The 25425-nt window shown below is 39.0% G+C and overlaps 1 protein-coding gene across 3 annotated transcripts in view; it reads left to right on the top strand.

The window, feature by feature from the left end:
* The window catches only part of Sucla2 (succinate-CoA ligase ADP-forming subunit beta), a 35121-nt gene extending 10897 nt beyond the window's left edge, over nucleotides 1-24224 (top strand). For 2 of the 3 annotated variants that reach the window (XM_034498489.2, XM_076930732.1), the window contains 7 exons: nucleotides 7539-7667; nucleotides 9861-9999; nucleotides 18695-18856; nucleotides 18946-19088; nucleotides 20840-20960; nucleotides 21907-21995; nucleotides 23451-24224. In XM_034498489.2, coding sequence (XP_034354380.1) covers nucleotides 7539-7667; nucleotides 9861-9999; nucleotides 18695-18856; nucleotides 18946-19088; nucleotides 20840-20960; nucleotides 21907-21995; nucleotides 23451-23525 — 858 coding nt within the window. In that variant the 3' untranslated portion in view covers nucleotides 23526-24224. The remainder of the gene's footprint in view (nucleotides 1-7538; nucleotides 7668-9860; nucleotides 10000-18694; nucleotides 18857-18945; nucleotides 19089-20839; nucleotides 20961-21906; nucleotides 21996-23450) is intronic. The other variant, XM_034498488.2, reaches the window with a different exon arrangement.
* Nucleotides 24225-25425: the final 1201 nt, after the last annotated feature.

The following is a 25425-nucleotide window of genomic DNA, read 5'->3' as shown; positions in this document are numbered from 1 at the left end:
CCGTATGATTTTTAAAAGTATTTTTTTTTCCTGTATGGTATAATTTAGCTTTGTAAATGATTTCAGAAATTACACCACAATAGTTTTAAGCACAAATATTTGCAGAAGTTGTGTTTCATGCATTTACCTGCTGCTTTTTGTTTTACACATTCTTTTCTTACTTGGTATACATCAGTACTGATCATCTTGTTAGTTATGTAAGTGTCTGGACAAACCAAGAGAGACTTTAGTCCTTTTTTTTTTTTATTAGTGTGTATGTTCACGTGTGGGTATGTGCATACATGCACAAGCATACATAGGACCTGCACTGGGTTACAGGGCTCCTTGTTGTGTCCAGACTTCTTTCTTTTTTAAAAACGTCTTTTTTGAGACAGTCTCATTCTACTGGTAGTCCATGCTGTCCTCAAACTTTCAGGGTCCTTTTGCCTCAGCCTCCTGGGTGCTAGGATTGCAACTTCTGCCCAGAAGAACTCATCTTGATTGTAGTGAATGTAGCAAACTGATACATGTTACTTAAGATGTGGCACAGCATCTGGGAGGAAATCAAATTTGAGTTTATTTCAAGATCTTGAATATTCAGAGAAGCATTTGGGTCTTTCTTACTAATGGAAACATGCTTTTATTTCAATTACAAAAGTAATGTATTTGTAACGATTCAGATCAAAAATACTATTAATAGTGAAATCATTTGGCCAAAACCATGATGTTCATTTGTTTGAGGCAGAGCCTCCCTCTACATCCCAGGCTGGAAAATTATAAGACTCTTTGGTGTTATCTCCTTAGATTGATAGAGAGTTTATTGTGCTTTCTGGAGTATATCCGACTTTTAGGGAAATCCCATGGATAGGTCTCTGTTGAGCAAGCAAATCAGTCAGCAACTGAGGATACAGCTCAGAGCTTACAGCATGGATAAGGCTGTAGGTTTAAAGTCCAACCATACCAAAAGTCACTCAGCAATTAAAACTAAAAAGCAAAGTAATTTTTGATTGAATTAAAACAGTATACATGGCTAGGTGTGGTTGTGCATGCTTATAATCTCAGCACTGAGGAAACTGGCTGGAAGGCAGGAGATACAGTTTGAGGTTACTTGGCCTGTGTAGGGAGTGCCAGGCTTCCAGGGCTCCTTTTGTTACTGTTATGCTTTAGTTGCGGCTGCTCTGGGCTTTGGTAGCAACACATGAGAATCCTTGGGCAGTCAGGCATGTCTGTGAGCTGGTGTGCCAGAGTGACAGACATCACCGTACCCTCTCTAGCACTTTGGGAGATGTGACATTTGCCTACTGCCTTTGGGATTGACTTTGTCCTGAGAAAACTGAATTTGACAGTTGTGTCAATATTTTCTATGGTATCTTCTGCACCTGAGATTTTCTCGTCTTATCTTTTGTATTCTGTTGGTGATGCTTGTGTCTATGACTCCTGATTTTTTTCCTAGGTTTTCTATCTCCAGGGTAGTCTTTCTTTGTGATTTCTTGATTGTTTCTACTTCCATTTTTATGTCCTAGATGGTTTTGTTCAATTCCTTCACCTGTTTGGTTGTGTTCTCTTAAGGGATTTTTGTGTTTCCACTTTAAGGGTTTCTACCTGTTTACCTGTCTTCTCCTCAAATTCTTTGAGAGTGTTATTTATGTCCTTCTTGAAGTCCTCTATCATCATTATTAGAAGTGATTTTTAAATCTGAGTCTTGCTTTTCTAGTGATATGGGAAACTCAGGACTTCCTTGTGTGGGAGAACTAGGTTCTAATGATGCCAAGTACCCTGGGTTACTGATGCTTATGTTCTTGTGCTTGTCTTTCACCATCTGTATCTCCTTAGTGCTACCTGCCCTGTCCCTGACTGGAGCCTGTCTTTCCTTTTTTCTTGGTTGTATCAGAATTTGTGAGGTGGGTGTAACTACTGGGGTAAGCGCTGGGGCCCAAAATCTGCTCAGTGCTCAAGCTCAGACAGGATACTGCTCAAGTTAGAGCACTTGGGATCCCCGCTTCCTCTGGGTTCTTGGATATTGGGGACAGAGCTGCCACCCAAGATCTGCTCAGTGCTCTGGCCCAGACTGGAAGGAACCAGTGTTCTGGGCCAGGAGTGACTTCCTGGGTCCTTGTGGGTCCCAGTTACTCCCTGTTTGGAGTGGGTCTTGCTGTCTGCTTACCTAAGATACTGCCCGAGTTAGAGCGCCTGGGATCCCCGCTTCCTTCGGGTTCTTGGATATTGAGGGCAGAGCTGCCACCCAAGATCTGCTCAGTGCTCAGGCCCAGACCGGAAAGAGGTTGTAGAACTTTTTATTTTCCAAAATTGAAACTATTGAACACTTCACTTTTCTCTTAACTAGGTAATAGCTACCATTCTTTCTCAGAGTTTGGCTATTTAGATGCCTGTGTATATGTAGCATTTGCATTTTTGTGACTGGCTTATTTCATTTTTTAAGTGTCTCCAAAATTTATTTATGATAGGTAACATATAACAATACTTTTTGAAAAGTTTCTTTCCTTTTCCCTTCCTCCCTCCTTTTCAGTTTTTGAGTATATACAAACAGGATTACTGGATCATATGCTAGTACCCTAGTTTAAATGTTTTCTTTCTTTTTCATTCAAATGGTACAGACATCCGATTATTTAATTTCCTTGCCAATACCTATTTTCTAATTTTTTGATAGTGGCTATTCTAAAGGATGTAAAATGATACCTCACTATGGGTTATCAAATTTTAAAAATTACACCTACTGTTATTTGTCAGTGTGTGTGTGTATGTATGTGTGTGTGTGTATGTATGTGTGTGTGTGTATGTGCACGCATATCTGTGTATGCCTGCCTTTCTTCCTTTTACCTTGTGAAAACTAGGATTTGAATACTGGGTTGTTGTGCCTGTCTTTACCTAGTGTGAGGATCTTGCAGGTCCCTTATTGTGAATCTGATTTATGCTTCTGTAAAAATGTCACTGAGTCTTCTTATATGCTTGTTGTCCATATGTATATCTTTTTAGAAAAATGCATATTCATTACCAAGAAAAATTTCTTCTAAAAAAAAAAAAAAAAAAAAAAAAAGCATTCAGTATCACCTCAGCTGCCAAAGAAGTCTGTTAAAAGAAAGGAAAAGCATTTCCTTGTAGGATTAAAAAGTCATTAAACCTGGAGGCCACACCACACAGATGAGCAGTCCATTGTCAGCTTCCATAAGCTAATAATGCCAAGCAGCATGGCAGCATGCAGGCAGACCTGGTGCTGGAGCTGAGAGCTCATCCTGCAAGAGACTGTATTATACTGGGTGGAGCTTGAGCATAGGAGACCTCAAAGCCCGCCCCCACAGTGACACACTTCCTTTACAAGGCCACACCTCCTAATAGTGCTGCTCTATGGGTCAAGCATTCACACACTTGAGTTTTGGGGGACCATACTTATTCACACCACCACAGCATTCATGTGTACTGGGTGGACTGCTTGCGTGCCTGTGAGTGGATGCATGCATGTCTGTGCATGCGCTAGTGCACTCCAGGCCAGGCCATATGTGCAGAGGTCAGAGGACAACTTCTAGGGAGTTCTTTCTTTCCTTAAATCACATGGGGATTGAAGTCTGGTTGACAGGCTTGGCAGCAAGCACTTTTCCCAGCTGAGTCATCTCACTGACCCCTTAAGCAGTTCTTCATGTAGGCATGATCATTTAAAAAGGATTTGGTTTTGTTGCCCATTGATAAGTTTCTCTTGTCCCAGACTTGTGCTTTATTGCTGACTCAAACACTTGAAGACCAAACTGTTACCAGTTGTTTGATTGGAGTCCTTTCTACCTGGATAGAAATTTTGAGTCGGTTTGGAGAAGCTTTTCTAGAGTTAGTGGTCCCTAGTCCTTGAGTGTTCAAGGCCCCAGAGCTATATTTTACAACCTAAAGGGTTGTATCTCCAAGCCCTGAGCACTTGGAGTCTATTGAATCAGGCTTTAGACGCCAGAAACTTAAGGCTGTGTTTATGTTGGTTGCTTATTGCTTTGGGCTTTTAACTACCAATGGCCTCAGTACTTGGTGGCTACTGTAGTCCTTGCCTCCCAGCTGCAGTGAGTGGTATGACTGGCAGCAGCAGGCATGCCTACTAGTGTTAAAGCTCCTGAAAGGGCCAGAGTTGTGACCCTCTCTTTCTTTAGTAGCTAGTGTTACACTTCTTGGATTTAGTGTGTCATGATTCTTAAGCCTGACAGCCTGGCAGCTTCCTGGGACTGCTCTGGTGACTGGGCCCACAGTCTCCATCTCTTCCATCCTTCTTTACCCTCGGCTTGCTGGGTTCTTCCCCTTCTGTCTACTTTTCCTGGGTTTTGTTGTTTGTGCCATCACTTGCTAGGTTTTCTGTTTCTGCTGATTTTGTCGTTGTTACTTGAATTGCTCTTCCCTCCCATTTAGTACACATTTTAACTGTCCAGTTCTTTGTTTTGTTATTTTTTCCCAGTGTTATAAAATTACCATCACACTGTTACTAAATGGCTGTCTTGTTTTAGAATGTTGTGTTGGTAAAGTTTTATCTGGATGCTTACAGTAGCCCTCATCTGAGGCAATCTGACTGCTGCCCTTCCTCTTCAGCTGGAAGCAGTTGAAAGCAGTCTGCACCTCACAATCCCTAACAGCAGTTCAGGTGACCTCTGAGAGAGGGGATTGAGGGGCTAGGAGGGAGACAGATTACCTGATAGGCAGAAAGATAGGGAGACAGGCTGTGGCCAGGTAAAATAAAGATGATGAATTTCCAAGATGGCTCCCTCCTCGTTCTTCTGAACAGAGGCAAAAGCCTGGCAGCTTAAAACTAAGGCCGTGTGTGCTTTTCTCCTGCCAATAGGGCCCTTGCTGATGGACTGGTGCAACAGGTTCAAGGCCAGATTACACAGCAGTTGTGGGCCAGTTAGCCATCCTGTCCTTAAACTGACCAACCTTAAATTAGAGGAGGTAGAGCCTACAGATACTTTAAAACCTCCCAGCCTTAGAAAAGAAACTGTTTTGCCAAGCGCCTTTTTCTTGCTGTGCCTACTGTATGTGTTGTCTCCTTACCTTCAATAAAAAGCCTTTCTTCAACTGCAATCATTGTCATCAACAACATCATTATCCCTGTTTCTGTTAGTTCATCTAACTTTTACTAGTTACTCTTTTGGTTCCTTGTGATATAAATCATATCCCGAGCTGGTGTTTTTTTCTTCATCAAAGTGAGCCACATGTGTCAGTCTGACTAGAGCACTATTTTCTGGTACATCCACAGTCTTTCTTCTCATTTCTTGTCTCTGTGGCTGGTTTTCTAGCTGTGTTTGGAGTTAGAGAAATGGACTAGCACCCTGGAAAACACCCTGAAAAGCCAGAATACGGATGTATGTGTCACCTTTTTACTCCTTGGGGCAAAGGTTGTTTCCCCCTTAGTCCCAAACTGAATTGGGGTGGGTGGCCAATGCAGATAAAGTGAAATGGCTTTTCTTAACAGTTCGTACACATGTGGTTAGTGTTAACTGTTTCTGGGTGCAGTGACTCCACTGCACTGGTTGGTGTCTTGAGGTGTCAGGCCTTTTCAACTGCGGGTTGGTGCTAGAACCTGATGCTTGCGGGAGGCGGCAGATGAGGGTTTGGTTTTCGTCTTTACTAATCACCTAATGCTACCATCTAGAGTTTTTTGTGACTTTATTGTTGCGGGGATGATTAAATTATTATCTCTGCAGTTGACTAAATTTTTAAATCTTTGTCCTCTACATGGTGTTAATCAGCTCAAAGCTGTGACCCTCTGCTCACCTGATTGAGCGATGTCCCATGGCCATTGGCCAAATGACAGTGTCTTAGGTTTTCTACTGCTGTGAAGAGACACTGTGACTATGGCAGCACTATAAAAGAAAATATTTAATTGGGGCTGGCTTGCAGTTTCAGAGGCTTAGTCCATTATCATCATGGTGGGAGATATAGCAGTTTACAGCCAGACATGGTGCTGGAGAAGGAGCAAGAAGTTTGAGCCACACTGGGTATAACTTGAACATAAGAGACCTCAAAGTCCACCCTCACAGTGACACACTTCCTCCAACAAGGCCAGCCCTACTCCTGATAATGCCGTGTGGGCCAAGCATTCAAACATTTAAGTCTGTAGGGGCCATTCCTCTTCAAACCACCACACTCAGCATAAAGTGGGGTCCAGGACCTCTGACTCCTTCCTTGACCATAAAGATGGCTGAAGACTTATCACACTGGAGCAAAGTCCAGCTAGATAATTCATTATCACATATATTAAAATCTAACCACATGATAGAAAATAATTTTTTACTTAAATATGAGTCAACTCTTAAAAAATAGATTTCCTTTAGTTATTGCTTTAAGTATTTTAAGAATTACATTTTCCAGTGAGGGGGACTAAACCATTTTTTGAAATTACTTTTTATAATTGTTACTTAAATACTGTAATGACATAAAAATACAGTGACTTTTTTTTTTAAATGTCACTGAAACTAGAGTGACAGGTGGTGGTTGGTGGTTGGGAGTGAAGCCCAGGTCCTCTGAAGAGCAGCTGTTTTAGCCACTGCGTCAGCTTTCTAGCTCTGATCTGTATTTTCTTATTCTTTTTATTAGCATTTCCTCTAGGCTCCGCCCAAGCATTACCTAGCAACAGCTAGCATCTCCACCCACCAGGTAAAAGCCAGGATCCAGCATGTAAAAGATAGATCCTTTACCCACACCCCTCTTACCCCAGTGTTCCTGGCTAACCTCTTCCTCCCTTCTCTCCTTTTTCTTTCTGTCCTTTTCTGTCCACCTTTCTCTGCTTCTACCCCATTCTCCAGGTCTCCTTCCCTTCCTGCCAATAAACCTTTATATTAGGTCTATCACATGGCTTGATTGTTTAGGGGACACACCTTGGCTGGCAGCCATGCTTCGTCCTGCTGTGTTACACTGCCATTGTATAAAACACAACACATTAATATGATTTTACTATTTTTACATGCCACTAGATTAGTTCTAGTCATACCAGATTAGCAAATTTACAAGACATTTGTTTTGTAATTTTATTGATTTTTTTTTAGAGGAACTGAAAGTTCATAATTTAACTCTTTGTACATATGCATTATTTTCTTACAGTGTGTGTCAGTAGTCAGGACTGTTCTTGCAAGGTGGTTAGTTTTGTTTACTTGCAGGAAGACTAGTGGCTCAGAAGAACTGCAGATTTTTCCTTAGCCTTTTTTTTTTTTTTTGGTTTGTTTGTTTTTTTGTTTTTGCTTTAAGCAATACTTTAACTTCTTTTTAGTTTTATGTGTAAAAATGTATAGGTTATATTTTATATATTTGATTGTATTTACTTATTTGGTATAGATGTGTGTATTTTATCTTTTTCCCTTGCAGGAGAGATGCCATTTTTATTTTCTGTTTCTGCTTCTTTTCTATTTTTCAGTTAAACATTTATAATGATTACTTATTGGAGATAATGTTACATTGTCAAAAATAATTGAAAATATGATGTGGGAGCTGTCGATGCCCCAATCTGACAGTTTACACATTAGTTTAAAAACGTATTGAATTTAAAACAAAATTTGATGCTTTGTCTCCTCTTTCCCTTGTAGGGTCCTGTATTGATAGGAAGTGCACAAGGTGGTGTTAACATTGAAGATGTTGCTGCTGAGAACCCTGAAGCCATTCTAAAGGAACCTATTGATATAATCGAAGGCATCAAAAAGGAGCAAGCTGTGAGGGTAGGTTACATTCAGAAACATCTTCAGTTCTTAATTAAATAATTATAATACTTAAGATAGTTAACTTTGGAAAACACTAAACAGTTTAACTAAGACAGTTTAATTTCTTACTTAAATTGCAGTTTTTGAAAGTATTTACAGTATTTTTAAGATTTTGAAAGTGTCTGCAGTAGTTTTCTTGGAGATTTCTGTGCCATTGCTGGATCTAGTCCATTAACAGTGATTCCGTAAAGTCAGCATATGTCCAGTCATTCTCAATAGCACCAGAAATGTCTCTTATTGTAGAGGTTGTCTGAGTCAAGATCTGCAGGAGGCCCTTCACTGTGACTAGTTAATATGCCCCACACCATTTTTCCTAATGTATAGGTCCCCCTTTCTCACTTTTTAATTTATTTGTCAAAGAATCTGGTGATTATCAGTCATTGCTTTTTATAATCTGAGTTTTAAATCCTCATCAAGTCATTTTAAATGTTCCCCAGCCCCCCTGTAAATTCATATAGTGGCAGGGAGGCTGTCTTACAGCATACATGCAGTAACATTTGTTGATGGTTTCCAGCTTTCTGTACTGTCCTTCCTCCCCTTCTGCCTAGCTTCTGCTCCTTCCAAACAAAACTGTAGAATTTAATACTGTGTGTCTGAGTATTGCTTGATAGTATTTTTAATGATGCTGTTGAATTAAATTATTTGGTTTATGTACAAAAGTAAGCTAAATTATTTGTTGTGGATATAAACACAGGCTCATGAATTGCTGTGAGAAAACATTGTTAAAGTAAGCCCAGTTACTGAAGTATACCAACAGCAGGCCTGTGACTGACGTAAGGCTCACAGGGCACAGGGGTTTCTGTAGTGAGACCCATGGTTTAAACAGATGAGTGGAATAACTATGCAAAAAGCACATATGATTTATTACAAATCATATGAGAGTGGTGACTAGAGAGTAAATTTCAGATGAGGAAGCAAATATTTGATTCATGAGAGCTAAGATACAGCAGCAAGGCTGTGTGTCCCAGTGTTTGGCAATGGCATAGTAGATTGGTGAAAATCATTTTGCAATTCTCAAATATTTATGTCTATACAAAAAAAATCTTTATGGTGAAATGGTAATTAGTATTTAATTTCTTTTTTTTTAATTTATAAAAGCTTTTCACTCAACATTCTATTTTCTAGTTAGTGACTCCACTTTTTTTTTTTTTTTTTTTTTTTGCTATTTGTCTCTTTATATAAATCATATTCACCCTCAAAGGATTTAAGATTTTCTGTTCCTGAAAATCAGGAGTTTATTGCAGCCTTTGATATTTGAAATAGAGGGCGAGAATTCTTTGTAGTGTTTCTAAGCAGACTCCTGTCCTGTGTATCATTATTTCAAAATTTCTCAAGTAACTTTGAAATTGATAATTATTCCAGCTGGGAAAGTAGCTTGGTGGGAGAGTACTTGACACACAGGTAGGAGGCCTTAGTACCCAGCAGTGACACCGCAAGAGGGTTGTGTACTTGCTGCACCATAGAAATTGTGACCTACAACTTCTGGCTTGTGACCTTGAAATTAGTTGTTTAAAATGTTCCATAGATGTCTCTGATTCAGACTTCTGCTCACCTCTGTAACTTTTTCTAGATGAGAGGCTCAAATGCCTGTGTCTTTGGGGCCTGTCAGAGCTGAGTTTTGAATGGACGAGACAGTGTCCTTTGACAGCCTCTCCAATTAGCCCACTAGACATGCCTTGCACTACCTTAAAGGCAAAGTAGGGTACTTTATTAACTTTGCTTAGTGTTTAGACCATTGAGATTATCAACCTTTTTAGATGTTGTTTTAATAAATATAAGTCTCTTTTTCTTCTCTGTATTGTTCCTGTTTTTAGTATATATGCTGCTAAAGTGAGCACATCCGTGTCTTTTTTCAGTTTCGGTTGACTGTAAGCTTCCATAGAGGCAGAGAGGAAGCTATGAAGGGAGCACTGGACTGTGATCTAGGCTAATGGCTAGTGCTTGAATTCTGAATCGATTTCTGGTTTGTAAAATAGGCATAAAGCGTACCCTGTAACAAGTTTTTGTGGTTTAAACCTTTAGTAGCTGCTCTTTCAGTGATTTAACTACAGTTCTCGAATACCTTTTTAAATGATAAAGTTTTTATTTGTAATATTTTAATGCTGATTAGACATATACAAGTTACTACTGAAAAAGACAAATTACTTTCAGCTTGCACAGAAGATGGGATTTCCTCCTAACATTGTGGATTCTGCAGCAGAAAACATGATCAAGCTTTATAAACTTTTTCTGAAGTATGATGCAACTATGGTAGAAATAAACCCAATGGTAGAAGATTCTGATGGAAAGGGTAAGGTACCTTCTTCTATCACATGTGTCATCTGTTGTTCTTGTGTAGCAGTTGATCTTCTGATGAATTATGTATGAGCAGATGTGAAAGAAACCCATTAAAACACAAGAGTTGTGCTGCCTGTGACCACTATTCAGTCACAGTTGTCTAGTTGAATTAATAAAAATGGTACAACTTGAAAATCCAAGTGAGTAGTCACCCAGTCACATTCCAGGGGTTCAGTAGTCACCATAGTGGATTGGACAGAAGTGGAGCATTTTCACCCAGGCAGGTGTTGTGGAGCAACACTTGGTTGGAGAAATAAGGGTATGGTAAGAGTTAGCTATGATCCGGGAGAATTAGCCATCCAAGCCTCCGTGCTTGAATCCTTTCTATGAAAATATATGCTCAGACATGAAGTCATTTCACAATTTAGAGCCACTAGAGAAGAAGGGTAGCTTGCTTATCTTTTATTGCTGTGCAGAGATACACCATAACCATGGCAACAGCGTACACAGTGGCCTCACTAGGACTCCATGCAAGGGACGTCACTGACACATGCTTGGCCTCGGTGCCTTTTCTTAGAGTGAGATTCCATAATCCCTTTCTTCTATTCTTGACTCTAAAGCCATGTGGCTGAAGCTGCCAGTTCTGCTGCTTGCTAGGGCTGGAACGTGGCCCTGTTCAGTTTCATCTTCACCAACTTTCTGTTTTCTAAGGTTTCCTTCACTGCCTCAGGTTGCCTGTCCTGAATCTTACTCTGTAGATTAGGCTGGCTTCAAACTCAAGGTCTTCCTGCCTCTGACTCCTGAGTGCTGGGACTAAAGGCATGTGCCACCACACCTGGCCCTAAGCTTTTGTAAAATTTCTTTTCACAAGTTAGACTTTTAGCTGGATGGTATAGTTTCCTGATGTCACTACTCTCTTTATACCATTTAACATCAAGCTTTTCTTTTATCTGGTTATCTCCTTGAACACAGGATTTAGCTCCATTCCACTTCCTGGTGCTCTTTTTTTTTTTCCCCACTCAAATAGTACATTTTGTTTTTCCTTGCTCAGCTTGCTCCTTTTTCTTATAGATCTGTGTGAGAGTGACCACTAATAATAACACAACAGAGTCAATAATGCTGTTTGGAGATTTCCTCTGACACTGTAATTAAACCAAAACTCTTCATTTTAGTTTCAGGCAGACTTTTCGGACAAGGGCAAAAAGCAGAAACATTCTTCATCAAAATATCACAGAGCAGACACTAAGCCACATACTAACATTCTTCGCTGAAACCTCTTGAGCTAGGCCCTCATAGTTCAAATCACCCTCAGCACTACGTTTTTCTATGCTTCTAATAGTATGGCCTATTAAGTCCCACTTAAAGTATTCAATTGCTTTTCTAATCCAAAGTCTCAAAATTCATAATTCTCCAAACAAAAGCATGGTCAGGCCTGTCACAAGCAATACCCCACTCCTGGTACTGACTTCTGTTGTAGTTAGGGTTTTATTGCTGAGAAGAGGCATTGTGACCATGGCAACTCTTATAAAGGGAAACATATAAGTGAGCCTGGCTTACAGTTTCGGAGGGTTGGTCCATTCTCGTCAAGGTGGCATGCTGGCAGATACAGTGCTGGACAAGGAGCTGAGAGTTTTGCATGTTGATCTGGGGGCAGTAGTAATCTTGTTGTATATTTTGCCATTAGCTAACCTAGTGGGTTTTATCTTCAAGCTGATGATGAAGAAATGGTGTTTTGTCTAATTTATTCAGTTCTTTGATTTCTACTAACATATATTTTTCATGTTTGTTGGGCATGTTTTCTGTTTTGGAGTTTTCTGTTGATGTTCCTTGTTACCTCTATTAGTTTTCTATGGCTGATAAGAATGACCAGAACTTTAAGTGACTTTCCCCCTTCATAGTTGTAGGCTAGAAGTCCACATCATTATCCAGTATATTCCAGGTATGAGCAGGGCTGCATGTGTTCAGGGGCTATGGTGAAGAGTCTATGCCTTTGAGTTCTCCCCTTCCTGGTAGTATTCCTTGGTCAGTAGTCACTTCATTTTTTTTTTTTTTTTCTTTTTCTCTTCTGTGTGTATTTGTCTAGTCTTCTGCCTTTCTCTTGTAAGGATGCTTATGGTTCCTGTAATCTAGGATAATACCTGGTCTCAGCATCTTTATCATGTCTGTAGAAACTGTCATATCAAGTAACAGTTTCTGTGAATTTGTAATTTGCTTGCTGTAGTACCCAAATAGGATTAGTTTTCTTACTACTATGGTGACTTCTGGATATTTTCATATCAATTTTTAATATTACTGAAAAATTAAAACAATGTAATGAAGTATATTTACTCATCCTTAAAAATCTTTTTCTCTCCCCTCATCTAGTCTGTCTGTGACCTCATTTTTGGTTGTCTTTTTTTTTAACTATTCATTTTTTAAGTAAAATATTAGAAAACATGTTATTAATTAATTACTTAATTGAATATTGCAAACTACATGCATTTTGTATTTTTCTTTATTCACTTAATAACTTTTCCTGGTGATCTCTCCAGGTTATACAGGCTCTTTGTTTATTAAGAATGCTGACTTCTTTTCTGGCATTTGAGCTAAATATTTTCTTAATTATATTATTTGTTTAATTTTGCTTGCCTTGAACATATTAAAGCTTTTAGTTTTCAGTTAGTCAGACCTCTTTTGCTTTTTTTATTTTCATGATGAGATTATTTTTCCTTACCTCAGGATCAGGAACTATGAATGTGTAAATTGTCCTTCTTTATTGTTTTATTTTAAAAGTTTTAAGTTTTTAGCATTAACAATGATTTTACTGCCTCTTTTTTAAAGTATGCACTTTTGGTAATATTGTTAAATACAATGTTGTTGATCTTTGGTACCCTGACCCATCACACCCAAGTACCTGATTATGGACATGTGATTATTTTTTATGTGGAGTATTCTATAGTATGTGAAAAAGTCACACATAGAAAGAGAAAATTGTGTGATTCCACTTAGATAAGAAATTACGTTCACTCATAGGAAGAATTAGAAGGGTGCTGACCAGGCTTGAGATGTGAGGAATGGGAAGATGCATTGGTCAGAATATGAGCTTTCAGTTATGAGGAGTAACTCTGAGATCTAATCTGCAGTAGGTGATGCACCACATATTAAGATGAAGAAGAAAGGATTATTTAGTTGATAGTTTTGGTTAGGGCTAGCTGTTTGGGCTTCTGATGAGAGCCTCTCTTGGTTGATGGTTTTACAGTGATGGGAACACACTGACAAGTCACACCATGAGGACAGGACACCAAGAAGATCCAGAGTGCAGGCTTGCTCTTTTTATTACAGCTTGCTCTCATATAAACTAGCCAACATACCCATAAGAAGCATGTTAATCTGTTTAGGTGTCAGCACTCTCGAATGCTTGGTTGTAGTAGCCTTTCCTCTTAAATGAAGGTCCTACCACCTCCTAAGTGCAGGACGAACCTCTAAAGTATAGGCGGTGCTTTTAAACCATATCCAGGCTTTTTAGCACTTTACCTCAGGTCTCATGCTTGTGCAGCAAACACTTACCCATGGAGCCATCTTTCTAGTCACTGTTGATGATTTGAGTGAGATCTTTGCCACTGTTTCTACTAGGTTGAGACTCTGGAGTTTACTATAGATTTTAATTCTATATTGTTTTTTATTTTTCTTAGTTAAAAAAAGCCTTTTGTGCATTGCAGTTTGCCATTTATGTTTGTTATTAAACAGTTTTGAATTTTGACCTCACTAACATATTCTAAGCATACTTAGGTTTGTATAGTTAAAAAAGTTTTTAAAATATGTTTTTTCATTAACAAGAACATACCAATGCCAGGTTCTGTTGTAAGTACAAATTTGGTCCTCTTTAATGTGTTTAACATAGACAGTAGTTCTGTGAGTTGGATATTATCCCTGCCTTATAGACTGTGAGACTCAGGCTTGCCTGAGGACATGTGGCTCATTGTAGAGATGTGCTGTCAACCCCAAACCTGCGATCAGTAGAGCTGAGGCCTTATTTCTAATAGCTGCATGCGGGGGGTATTTCTGCTAGGGAATGTGTATGCTGTGCTGGGAGCAGGAGGTTAGGAATAGGGGAGACCTTAGATAGCTGTAGCTGTAGCAGAAGATTGTAAGCATAGTGTAATGGAAGAGAGAAGGCTTTATTTGACAGATTAATTTGAATTTGGGCTTTGTTACCAGATCTACATTTTTTTTCTTTTTTTACAGTGATGTATTTACTTATTTCCATTGGAAACTTAAAACAATGTAGAATGTAATTTTAGCATTATAGATTGACAGATTTTTTTTAAGAAGGTATATACTTAGTTCCAAAAGTATTCATTAAAATGTATTCGTCTCTTTGTAAACTGGTACATGGTTGTCATAAAATATTTAGTATAAACTTAGAGAAATTTCCATAGCAGTCTTTTAAAAAAAAATTGGTAACTAAATTTAGAATTACTGTTTTGTGTAGTTTTGTAGGAAATATCTACCATGTACGATGAAGTATACTGTGTAATTGAAAGATGGAGACTTAAGAGACTTTTTTTTAGTAATGGGAAAACAATGTCTAAAAGCAGGATAACATAAAAAGTATGTAGTGCTTGGTATAGTGGTCCCTGCCTTTAATCTTAGCACTTGGAAGGAATAGGCAGGCAGTCCTCGATGAGTTTGGCTTACATGGTGAGTGCCAGGTCAAGCAAGACTCCATAGCAAGACCCTTGCTTAAAAAAAAAAAAGAAAGGAAAAAAAATGAAGGGATTTGCTTAAATAGCTTATCATCATTGACATTAGAATCTCCTAAAGACCCTTGAGTGATTACTTCCTTCCTCTGCCAGAATTTAGTTAAATTGGATCTGACAACTCAATTACAGATTAAGATAATCTACCTACTCAAATTTTAAACCTCAGTAGGACAGAATTTGAATTTGCCCTGGATTAGCAGATAACTTGTTCCCCAAGGTAGCTCACTCCAAGAGATGATGTGTTTATAGTATCTGAGTATTAGGCAGATAATTTGTTATTTACCCAATGGGGAGAAGTGAGTATGAACAGGAAAATGGGCCAGAAATGGTGATAATCTGAACCTTTGATGTTGTGACCTCGGCTCTCAACTCTGGTGTATTGGAGTGGATGCAGGGCATCTCACTTGGGTACTGAGGCCACTGTTACCACTCTCAACTAGTTTTCCCTTGGTCTCCAGGCACACCTGTGGCTATCTCAGATGTTTGTTTCCTGAAGTTTCTAGTAAATAATGTACTCATTGCTAGGAGAAAGTGTTAGATGAATCCTGAAAAGCATTTTTTCCCATAGTAGATTATTCTCAGTCATGTTGTCTAACACAGAATCAGGAATTTCTGTAGTGAAGTGAAGTTAAACTGTGACACTAAGCTGTTCTAAATAATCAATGATAAACTGCCTAAATATGCTTCTGGAACCCTAGACCAAATGTAGTGAAGCTTGAAGGACCTGAGGAGCTGGAGCTCTGTGACTCTAGAAGTTTGTAGCTGTTATTACATAGAGAGTTGCATCATGAATTCGAGGCAGAGTTGGGATTGTTTCCGTCAGGGCAACTTGGACTGCTTCTCACAGATATGGACAAGTTTTTTTTTTATAGCCTTATAAATTATATTGTTTGGATTTCACATCTTTTATTGTGCCTTACTTTGAAAGTAGTAAGATATTTATAGACCCAAGTGCCTCAGGGCTTCAGCTTCTCAGGACATTTACAGCAGCAGCAGTAAACTCAAGCCTGGAGAACCCTCGCCAGTTAGTCTGTTGAAGATTGGTTCTAATGCTTTGATTCAATCAGGAATCTGCATCTCCAAACACAAAATAAAGGTCCTTGTCCCCAGTTGGTTTTTGATCGGTCAGTAAAGATTCCAGTGCCCATTGCATGGTCAAAGGGAGACAGGGTGGGACCCTTAGAGTTGAGAGGGCTAGGATGCAGGGGACAGAGAGGGAGGGTTGCCAGGATGTGGTGGGAAATGGAAGAGGAGAGCTGCAGGAGAGCGAGCCAACGAGCCTTGTAAGAATTTGGGTAAGTGGCCACTGGCCACTTCCCTGATTGGGCCTGGGGTAGCAGGGGAAGATATAGGAGTGTCCAGTCATTGAGTTAGCCAAGGCATTTCAAAAATAAGCTACTGTTTGTGTGCCTTCATTTGCAAATCCAAAGAGTTCCTGGGCTGGTGGCTGGAAGCACTTGACCTACTGGGTGCACAAAACATTATAGCCAAAACTCACCACTACAGGGTCAGTTACTAGTTTCCCCAGGCACAGTACATTGTACTTAGGCTTCCTCTCAGCCCCTGCTACTCAGTTTTTATCAGAAGTCACATCAAGTATGTAGTGCTTATAGTGAAGAAGACTTATCAAAAGTGGTAAGCATTTTTATAAACAATGTAAATTTAAATGTCTAGGAATTATGCAACAGTGCATCACTATGCAATTTATGTAGAAAGTAAAAGGTGACAGTTGTCATATTTTTGCTTTATCAACATTAATGTAACATGATGGATGGATCATTTACTGAGTTAATCACTGCCTCTGCTCTTTCTTGCTTGTGTGCAGTGCCTGGGAATGCCAGCAGAGGGAGGCAGATTCCCTGAGACTGTAGTTAGAGTTGTCAGCCACTATGTGGGAGCTGGGAATTGAATCTGGTCTTACGAAAGCACAGTCAGTGCTCTTAATTGCTGAATCCTCTTTCCAGTCATAAGTTTCTTATTTCAGAGCTAAGTAAACACTCATGTAGCAAACCTAGCAAGAATTGGGCACAAGAGTCAAAAGGTTAAAGTAAATGGAAAGGAAGGTATGTGTTCAAGGCTTCTTAAGGTATGAAAAGTAACAGTAGAGAAAATACTGAGTTTGGAGAATATTAGGTTTAGAAAAAGGATAAGTAAAAGCCTTTTTAGAGAGTTACAGTTAAAACACAGCAAAGTCTAAACACTTAAGATGGAGTATTGTAGTTCCTGTTGGTCTTTGTCTTAGTTAGGGTTTCTATTGCTGTGAAGAGACTGTGACCACAGCAACTTTTATAAAGGAAAACATTTAATGGCGTATGGAAGACCCAATTGCCTGTGTTTACTTTTTGGGGGCCTGTCAAGGTATAACTCAGCCCAAACCAAGTTCCGACCTCCCTGCACTTCTCTGATCTTGATCAGCCAGGTCATGAGGGGTGGAGCGATGGATGTAGAGACAGTAACTGAGAGTTTTAACTTTCCCAACTATTCTTCTAAGTTGAGAATCTCAGCTTCTGAGTCCTGTGCCAAACTTAGCTTCTATGTTCACACCCTGTACTGAGGAAGGGATAACTGATGAACAGTGAAGTTGGAGAAGCAACCTCTAAGAGCTGCTTTGTGTTGGGCATGGTGGCACGTGCTGCCTGTGCCCTGGACTGCTCTCTGCCCGACCCTACCTCCCCTTGGGGGATGGAGGTGAGACGGTGCAGAGTCAACGACACAGACTCCAGGAGCAGGTGAGAAACACCACAGCAAGTTCATCTGAACACTGCTGCAAGCTCCTTTAATACCCTCCATCCACTCTCCCATTGGTTCCAAGAAAGCATCTCTTCTAAACAGCAGTTCCCCATTGGCTAGCATTGTCTGCGCCAGCAATCCTTGGTCTCTCAGGCAGTCCTCAATTAGGTCCTCCTGCAGGAGAAGCTTTTGTGACTGAGGTGGCCCCACCTCCCGCTGTTCCTGTTACAGTCATGTGCCTGTAATTCCTTGGGAGGCTGGAGGAGGAGTTTGAGTTGGATTCATAATAGACCTCGTCTCAAACAACCAAGGGTTGGGATGTAGATCAGGTATATAACTTTCCTAGTATATGTTATGTTCTAGGTTACATGCACGTGATACCTTAAAAAAAAACCAAAAAACAAAAAACAAAAAAAACCTGCAAGGGTAGTAGCTAGTTGGACTGGGTGTCAGAGTGAATGGTAGGAGCACTGGGACAACTAGTTTAACAGGTTAGGGACAACTAGTTTAACAGGTTAATGGTTCCTAAGTATTTAGTGCTTTACCAACCATTCCTGATCTTGGATTTTTGGGAGTTACTATTTTTGTTCCCCTTTTCTTCTTTTCTACTTAATCTTTTAAACTGTGAATCAAGTTCTCAGTTCACAAGTCTATAGTCAAAAGTCATCAGGTCCACGGGCCATAGTTTGCTGGCCTCTGCTTCCCGAATTCAAGTCTTCAGAACTCCTGCTGCTAAGAAGGAAGCATGAGGAGGAGCTGTGGGCTTGAGAGGAAGCTCCATCAGTGTTAACACTATTTTGCAAGTCAGTGGGGAGTAGCCATTATAAAAGTGGGGAGTGGCTTTGAGATTTATCAGAAGACAGTTCTTTGAGTTGTAAGGAGTAGTATCTGGGGTCCATGGGAAAGAATTTCAGCTAAGAATACTACAGTTCATTCTTGAAAAACTTAAACAATGTGTAATATCTTTGAGGAACTTTTTTTCTCTTTCTTTGTTTCTTTGTTTCTTTTTTTCTTGTGCCAGGATGGATGCAGAAAAAGTAACTTTAGGGTATTTAACATTCATTCCTATGTTTTGTATAAGAAGCGATTTGAATTCATTGTGAACATAAATTGAAATTCTTTGAATAAATAACAAATTAAAATGTGCTTTTCACCCTATACTAAACCATGTTTTTATTGGATAGTTCATTGCATCTGTCATAAAATTTAGATTATTTTCTTCATTTCTCCTCTAAGTGTTGTGCATGGATGCAAAGATCAATTTTGATTCAAATTCAGCCTATCGCCAGAAGAAGATATTTGATCTTCAGGACTGGAGCCAGGAAGACGAAAGGGACAAGGAGGCAGCTAATGCAGATATTAACTATATTGGCCTCGATGGGACCATAGGCTGTCTAGGTACCCACTGTATTTTCATGTTATATTGGCTTTCTGCATCTTGGTATGTTTTCTTTGTCCCTTACACAAATCATCTTCCCTCTTGATAGTAAATGGTGCTGGCTTGGCTATGGCCACAATGGATATAATAAAGCTACACGGGGGGACTCCAGCCAACTTTCTTGATGTTGGTGGCGGCGCCACCGTCCAGCAAGTAACAGAAGCATTTAAACTTATCACTTCAGATAAAAAGGTAAGGGTGGGGCTTATGTGCTAGGATTTGAGTTGTGAGAAGTAACTTGATTAATTGATAGACCGTCATTGTGCTAGTTCAGCATTAAAATTCAAAGTACTGCAGAAGTTTGAAAAAGAAGAATTGAAATCTTAAGTGAAAACAAGTTTAGAACCTTTTGACGGAATTAATGTTGAAATTTAGCAAACAGTGAAGACATTAGATTAAATTACATAAAGATACCATTAATGCTTCTGGTGAACTGGCGTGGGAGCCATTCACAGGGGAAGTGGTCTTGGTGATACTATTTAATTGCAAAATCCTGGAATTGTAAAAATATACATGCCCAAGAATACTTTGTTCATTAATAAATATTGTTGATATTGCTGACAATATTTAGTTCTTTTGGCATTAGACTTTAGGAAAAGGGAAGTAATAGAGAATACTGGAAGATGGAAGAGTATTCCTTCCTGTTTAGAATTAAAAAAAAGATTTGTACTGTCTTTCCCTTGGAGTCCTACAGAGTTATTTACCACATGTATTAATTTTTTTTTTAAACTACAAATTCAGCTAAAATGAGGCACAGTAGGTGTTGGTTCCTATTGTACTGTAGAGGCAATGGTTAAGGATTTTGAAATTGATGTGCTGAGCTTGAATTGTGGTGACTACCTCATAAACACTTGGCTGTGAACATAGTGTGTGTGTGTGTGTGTGTGTGTGTGTGTGTGTGTGTGTGTGCATGTGTGCATGTGGATCCCCATAGAAGCCAGAAGAGGAGCTGCTGAAACTGGAGTTGTTGGTGCTTGTGAGCTGCTGAACGGGGGTGCTGGAAACAGCTCTGGTTCTCCGCAAGAGTAGCAGACACTCTTAACTGCTCTCCAGCCCCAGGATGTTTTACTTATAATGATTTGAAAGTCTTCAGCATATTTGGGGAAATTGAGGCCTTAGGAACTAGAGAGATGAGGAAACTAAAACCTGTCCCCTCAGTTTCATAAAAAAGCCACTGAAAGAGAGAGCGTAAACTGGAAGAGGTAAGATCACGCCAGGAGTGGGCTGATGTGCAGGGCACACAGTTTAAAGAAGAGGAGCAAGGACTGAAACAGCTACTGGAAGACCTTTCGAGGACAGGCAGTGCCAGCGTGTAAAGGATGAGCTGTGACTAGTTAGAGGGGCTGTGGCCAGAGGAGACATAGTTGTGAGCTATTATGACCAGGGTTTGGGTCAAAATTAGTTGTATTGGTAGGGTGAAGTGAAGAGAACAGTAGGGGATGAATACAATGGGGATGTCTGCTGTGACGGAGCCATAAGGTAGGACCTGAGATGGTTGTGTTGGGCACTAGGAAGAAGACTGACTTACAAGGTTTTTGTTGTATGTGATACAGTAGAAAACAAATATAAGCCAGGTATTGAAATTAGTGGTTGTAAATCCTGGTGGTAGTGGACTGTGAGATAAAAAAGAAAATAATGGGGGCTGGAGAGATGGCTCAGTGGTTAAGAGCACTGGCTGCTCTTCCAAAGGTCTTGAGTTCAATTCCCGGCAACTACATGGTGGCTCACAACCATCTGTAATGGGATCTGATGCCCCCTTCTGGTGTGTCTGAAGACAGCTACATATACTCACATATATAAAATAAATAAATAAATCTTAAAAAAGAAAAAAAAAGGAAATAATGGTTTTATCTGAAATTGTTTACAAGGAATTGATCTTTATATTCCACCGTTTTGGGAGAAGAGGATAAATACTTAACTTCTTTTTAATACTTTATTAATAGGTACAGGCTATTCTGGTCAACATTTTTGGAGGAATCATGAGATGTGATATTATTGCACAAGGAATAGTCATGGCAGTAAAAGATTTAGAAATTAGAATACCTGTAGTGGTACGGTTACAAGGTGAGTGTCAATGATCTTAGTCCTTTCTAGTTGTTTGAATGATGCAATTGTGAGGTGCAAGGTTAATTTAAAAATTGATCTTGTAAATAGATACATTTTTTTTTCAATGAAAGCATTAAACACAAAACTTGAAAAGTGTTATTTTCCTTTGCTGTGATAAAATACCCTGATCAAAGGCCCTTAAGGAGCAGTTTATTCTGGCTTACAGTTCTATGGGAAAGGTTGTCCACAGCAGTGGAAGAGGCACTGGGGAGGGGAAGAGAGCTGACGCTCATATCTCAGTCACAGCAAAGGGAGATGAGACTATAAAGTCTCATTTCCTGTCTCTAGCGACATACTTCCTCTAGCAAGGCTCTCTATCTTGAAAGTTCTGTGACCTCCTCAGATAGTGCCAGCAACTGGGGACCAAATGTTCAAATACATGAGCTTGTGGGGCATTTCTCATTTGAACCACCACACGTCATTGTTGTTGGTTTTTGTTTTTTAAGACAGGGTTTCTCTGAATAATAGCCCTGGCTACCTTGGAACTCACTTGTAGATCAGGCTGGCCTCAAACTCACTGATATCCTCCTGCCCCTGCCTGGAATTAAAGGTGTGGGCCACCACTACTTGGTTTCACAAAGTGGTTTTTTTTTTTTTTTTTTTTTTTTTTTTTTTAAGAGTTTACTACATTGGGCAAAATACTTGAAGTTCTGCTTTGTGTAATGTGATGTGGTGATTTATTTGAGATTCTGGCTTTGCTTTTATTACCATGGATATGGTAAAGCAAATTATTTCACAAGGTAGTTTCAAGCTCTTAGAATACTTTTTTTAAAGTTAAGTATTTGTGTTAAATTATAGAAATTCCTGTGCTGAAACTCTTATAGTGAGAAAAAGATTTAAATGCTTTGTGAGTGTGTGTGTGTGTATATATATTTGTTATTCTATTTTCATAAATCATTTCTAGGTACACGAGTTGATGATGCTAAGGCACTAATAGCAGACAGTGGTCTTAAAATTCTTGCTTGTGATGATTTGGATGAAGCAGCTAAAATGGTAAGTGGGCTCTAATGACCCAAGGATACTTTTTTAGTGCGGAAAGGATCTAGATACCTTTAGATTCTAAAATGAGCCAGCCAAGTAGTAATATTAGTGCTTCAGGAAAGCAGGCTTAATTCTGGGGTGTGACAGCAATAGGTACACATACTGTTATGATGGCGTTGCAGTGGGGGATTGTCCTCAGCCTCATGCATCAAGGAAAAGCAGGTCTATTCAAGGATCCAGATGGGTAGTCAGCAAGTGGGAAGTTAAAAACAACATAACTGAGGAAGATTCAAACTGGGCAGTGCAGAAGAGGTTGGAGGCAGTGAGAATTTACAAATTCCTTTTCAGAACCCTCTTATACATCTATCTTAAATAATGGTCAATTTATATCCAATCTGGTCTAATCTATGATTTTTCTCTCATCTATTATTAGCTAGTAAGTCCCCATGTGTAGCATTTTATACTTCTCAATCACATATATGAAGGCAAATTAGTATGATGATGGAAAGAAATGACTATTATTTAAATGGAATATGGGTGTTCTGATTGTGAAAGTTCTTCAATTATTTTGTACCATCTAGGTTCTTTGTTAAGCTTGGGGCCAAACTGTTTGCACTGCAGTTGGGTAATATGCCACTAACTATATCTCTTAAATGATAGCTCTCCTGTTTTAAAATAATCCTCCTCTGGAGTTTGCTTGACAAGTACTATGTTATGATCCTATATAGTCTCAGTCTGGGTTTAATGATTGCAGCCATGGGTATCATCTGGTTAGCATGTTCTTCTGGCCTTTGTAATTTTCTTGTATTGACTGTTGACAATGCTTCCCCCACCCCCAAGGATTTTCCTGGTGGTAAAATTTCCATACGTATAGATGAAGAAATAGGCTATCTAAATTTACTCATTTAAAGTCATATACCTCTAACCTCAGATTACTTTTTTTTTAAACTACTCTCCTTGGAGAGAAGCTGAATTTTGATTTTAGACATGTCTAATTTGTATGACATTTTGTATGGAAGCAGGTAGATATCATACAGAGCATTGGAGTTTTTGTTGGTTACTGTTATCTCACAAAAACATGGCCTTATGCCAGCAGTTCTTATACCTAAACTCCTACCCCAATACATTAAGCTTGTAAGCTTTTTCAAGGTAGGTTTTATTTAGTTATGCTTTGAATTATGGGGTGTTTTGCAAAGATACTCCTTGTTTGTGTCTTCAAGGTAAAATTTAGGTAAGACATTTAGTTATATATCTTTATCAGAACATATTTAGTTGAATTATAGGTTATGAAGAATGTCAAACTTGACAGTCTTTTAAGTGACAGTTCTTACTAGACTATAGTGTGACTTGTATCAATGTCAGAATAGTCCTAGTGTTTTAAATGGAAACAAGTCTGTTTCTTTTGCCTTGGTTTATAATGGCTCACCTTTTTATGAACATACAGATATGCTCTGTTCTCTCTTTCAGGTTGTAAAGCTCTCTGAAATAGTGACCTTAGCCAAAGAAGCCCATGTGGATGTGAAGTTTCAGTTGCCAATATGAGAAAGACCTTGGTGGATGGCTGTGGGTATTGATGTGCTATAATTCTTTATTATACTGTGGTATCTCCTAGTGTCCCTTTTCTTTTAAATGTGTGGAGAATGTAATCACCACATAGGCACACATACCTTTGAAAGCATTTGCTCTGCATTTGATTCTGCTGCTCCAAATGGACTGTTTATATAAAGAATGTCTGATGGAAACTTACTTACGGTGGTCTCTTTTCTTGCAGCCATCTTTTTTGCTTCCTCCACAGAATGTCACTTGGAGTATGCCTTTTTTCTGGTGTTGGATACGAAGTTCTTCATTGATAAGAGTCCTATAAATAAAATTACTACAAAGATAAAGCTTTATTCTTTAGTATGAAGATATATCTAATAACAGCCTCATTAGGACAATGGTGTGTTATAGCAATGTTTTATATAAGAAATATTTATCTTAAGCATCAAATGGCTCTTAAATGTATCAATCATTATTTATACACAGAACTTGGAAGCACTCCTCAGAATATCTTTTAAGTTAGAGAAGTAACTTGCTGATTATTTGAACATCGTTTTAATCATTACAGGACAATGATAACCGCAAGTTTTCATGATTCTGTGGTGGTAAAAACACCTGCAGGTTGATAAAAAAAAGGCACTTATTAAGAACTTGGACAAAATTAGAATGCCAGTTTAAGTTAATAAAAGTTTCCCAATGTAATTTGGAGTAATGTTGTTTTTTCTTTTGAAGTAACAGGGGTTCATTTTATTAATTGGTCTAAGGAGCCAATTTATAGATCATACAACTGGACATGGCAGTATATATTCTAAAGCTTTAAAAGTCTTTTGTTCACAGCTCTACTGTCTGCTACATACTGTTATTTCTTTTACATGCATATTTGTACCTTTGAATTTTGGGGTATGAGATGGGGATGCCCTGTGGACTGCTTACTTAAAAACCCCTTTGACACCTGAAATCTCACATTTACAGTTAAGGTAGAGCCCTGTACATTACTGTAGTTTCTATGGAGAATATAACACATTTTAAGTGTGTTTGCATGGGTGACTTTGGGGATAGGATTTATGGCCTCCTGTGCCAGGCAAGCACTTGACTACTACTCGGTAGATGCTAAATCTCCTCGATTATAGTACTTTTAGCAGATGCACATGGTTGGGAAGGAAGAGCCCAAACAAAGCAGTGCTCAAGCAGCACACTGAAGCTTGTTTTGGTGAGATGTTTTTATCTGGTAAAGAATTGTATTTAGAGAGAAATTTAAATATGGAGTTTAAGTGTTCAGCAGTGGGGGCCAAGAGTAAAGGAGGAGAGCGAGAACCGTGCCCTTTCCTGTGGAGACAGTGGTGAGAGAAGTGTGTGGTAATCAAATTTCAGATTTCTGTAATGTGTAGTCTTTAAAAAAATAAGTTTGAAGTTTGTGCTATTAAATTTAAGTTTTGATTGTAAAGAGTTGAAAGGATAAGACAGTAGTGTTTGATTTAGAAGTTGTAGTGACAGCCTGAGGAGAGCTGGGGTAATGAAGCGTGTATCTGAGTCCCAGGGTTGGATACACTCAGTGTCCACAGTGACACAGAATAGTCGAGACAGTGAGGCCCCAGTCCTGAGAATCAGAATGGTGATATCTAACACTATATATATATGTATATATATTGTTATTTGGCTTTTGTGCTTCCACATGAATTGTAACATTTTTTCTGTGGAGAATGTCTCTAGAATTTTTATTAGGGTTGCATTGAATCTGTAGATAATTTTTGGTAGGATGGCCATTATCACGTTATTAATCCTATCAACTCATGAGCATAAGAGGTCTTTCCATCTTCTAATGTCTTCCTCAGTTTCCTCACTGTTATAAGTATCCATTATAGAGGTCTTTCTCCCAGGCTTATTGGTTTTTTGTTGTTGTTGT

Source organism: Arvicanthis niloticus, chromosome 3 (genome assembly GCF_011762505.2).
Source record: "Arvicanthis niloticus isolate mArvNil1 chromosome 3, mArvNil1.pat.X, whole genome shotgun sequence".
NCBI lineage: Eukaryota > Metazoa > Chordata > Mammalia > Rodentia > Muridae > Arvicanthis > Arvicanthis niloticus.
The sequence above is the reverse complement of the archived record's forward strand: the minus strand, read 5'-3'. Positions and strand labels throughout refer to the sequence as shown.